Raw genomic sequence first — 1,570 nt, 5'->3', positions numbered from 1 at the left:
ATTTGAATTCTACAAATAATTATTCTCAAATCTTATTTTAATGTTTTGTGAGAAAATAAGTCATATAAACAAGCAAACATGAGGATTTTGTAGTATGAGTAGAAACCCAATTCCATATGGGAACGAATAGGTTGCTTGAGTGAGCAACAATTTGGCTTCTTCTTTTTTCTTGTATTTTTAAGGAGTTACAATTCAAACTGAGGCAGTTTGATCAACAAAGCACAGAACAGATTCTTACCTTTCTCCTACACTCCTCTCTCAATTCTCTCTGCGTGTCGCCTTCTGTGATGCTTGCTCATCGTCTCTTTTCTTGGAACCAAAGGAACCTTGGGTTCCCAGAATCTCCACCCTTCCACTCAACTCAAAACAGCTACAACGCATCATTGTGCGAGGAATGTATAATTGGATCTGTCTCTTGTTTTGGTATTTTGAGATCATCTCCAAGAAACATCAGGAAATGGCCAACTCGAGCTTTCTCTCCCTCAAATACAAAATCATGAAACGACTGTCGTCAAAACCATCCGGATTTGTCTCGCCCAAAGACAGACTAGATTCAAGCCTGTCAAGAGCATTCCGACCCAACGAGCACGAGATGCGAAGGGTGTTCGAGAAATTGGACGCAAACAGTGATGGGAAGATCTCGAAATCCGACCTGAAGAAGGTATTGAATGCTCTCGGTGGCAAGCTCAATGAGGCTGAGATCGCCAAGATGGTGGAAATGGCAGACATCAATGGCGATAAATGCATCGATTTCAAAGAGTTCATGCATTTTCACAAGAAGGAAGGGATCAGAGCGGCAGATATACAGCGAGCGTTCTGGATGATGGATTTGGACGGAGATGGGAGAATTGGTAAGGAGGACTTGTATACCATAATGGGTAGAGTGGGAGAGGAATGCAGCATGGAGGAGTGCGAGAGGATGGTGAGGGAAGTTGCGACACAACAAGATGGGTTGGTTGATATGGAGGATTTCTTTGTATTAATGACGCGCTCCATGGAGCTTCTACATGTTTAGATTCTGCAATTTTTTCTATTCTATCAACGCCTGTATCAAATTATCAATTCACTGTTGGATATTGCTTTCACTTCCTGTGGAGTTCTTTTTCTACTTCAATTATTCTTGTATTATTTCTCTTCATTATGACTCGTGCCACAAATACTCTCATATATCTTTTCGCCATAGATATGTTTAAAACTCCAAAATGTTATCACAGAGGAGTTCTTTGGATCTTATACTATCAGTTTAACTGGAATATGGAGATATTATTCAGCAAGAACAGCTCCAGCCACTTTCTGCATTTGTTGATCCACAAATGAAGCTATTTGGTTCACAGTTCAAGCACCAAGCCATTTGTTTTTAGAAAGTGCCCCAAGTCTTCACACTACAAGTATCATGGTTAGCTTGGGTTTGGAGGAATGCCTTTTAACCCAAAAAAGATCAATTCATTATGGCAATATTTGATCATAAATTCTGGATAAATAAACATTGTGACAAACTATCCTTTTAAAATATTTTGAAAGGTGAGAAACCTAGTTCCTGCCTCTTTGACTTCATTGAGGGCAACTGCCC

General features: G+C 39.9%; 1 protein-coding gene across 1 annotated transcript; it reads left to right on the top strand.

The window, feature by feature from the left end:
* The first annotated feature begins 457 nt into the window (after positions 1-457).
* Positions 458-1,015, top strand: LOC137940214 (calmodulin-like protein 30). Its single transcript, XM_068785156.1, has one exon. It carries the CDS (start codon positions 458-460, stop codon positions 1,013-1,015), a length of 558 nt encoding a protein of 185 aa, XP_068641257.1.
* Positions 1,016-1,570: the final 555 nt, after the last annotated feature.

The sequence above is a fragment of the Aristolochia californica genome, unplaced genomic scaffold (genome assembly GCF_029961685.1).
Source record: "Aristolochia californica isolate CCGP_79_NKW_82.1479 unplaced genomic scaffold, dmAriCali1.0.hap1 SCAF_9, whole genome shotgun sequence".
Classification (NCBI taxonomy): Eukaryota; Viridiplantae; Streptophyta; class Magnoliopsida; order Piperales; family Aristolochiaceae; genus Aristolochia; species Aristolochia californica.
The sequence above is the reverse complement of the archived record's forward strand: the minus strand, read 5'-3'. Positions and strand labels throughout refer to the sequence as shown.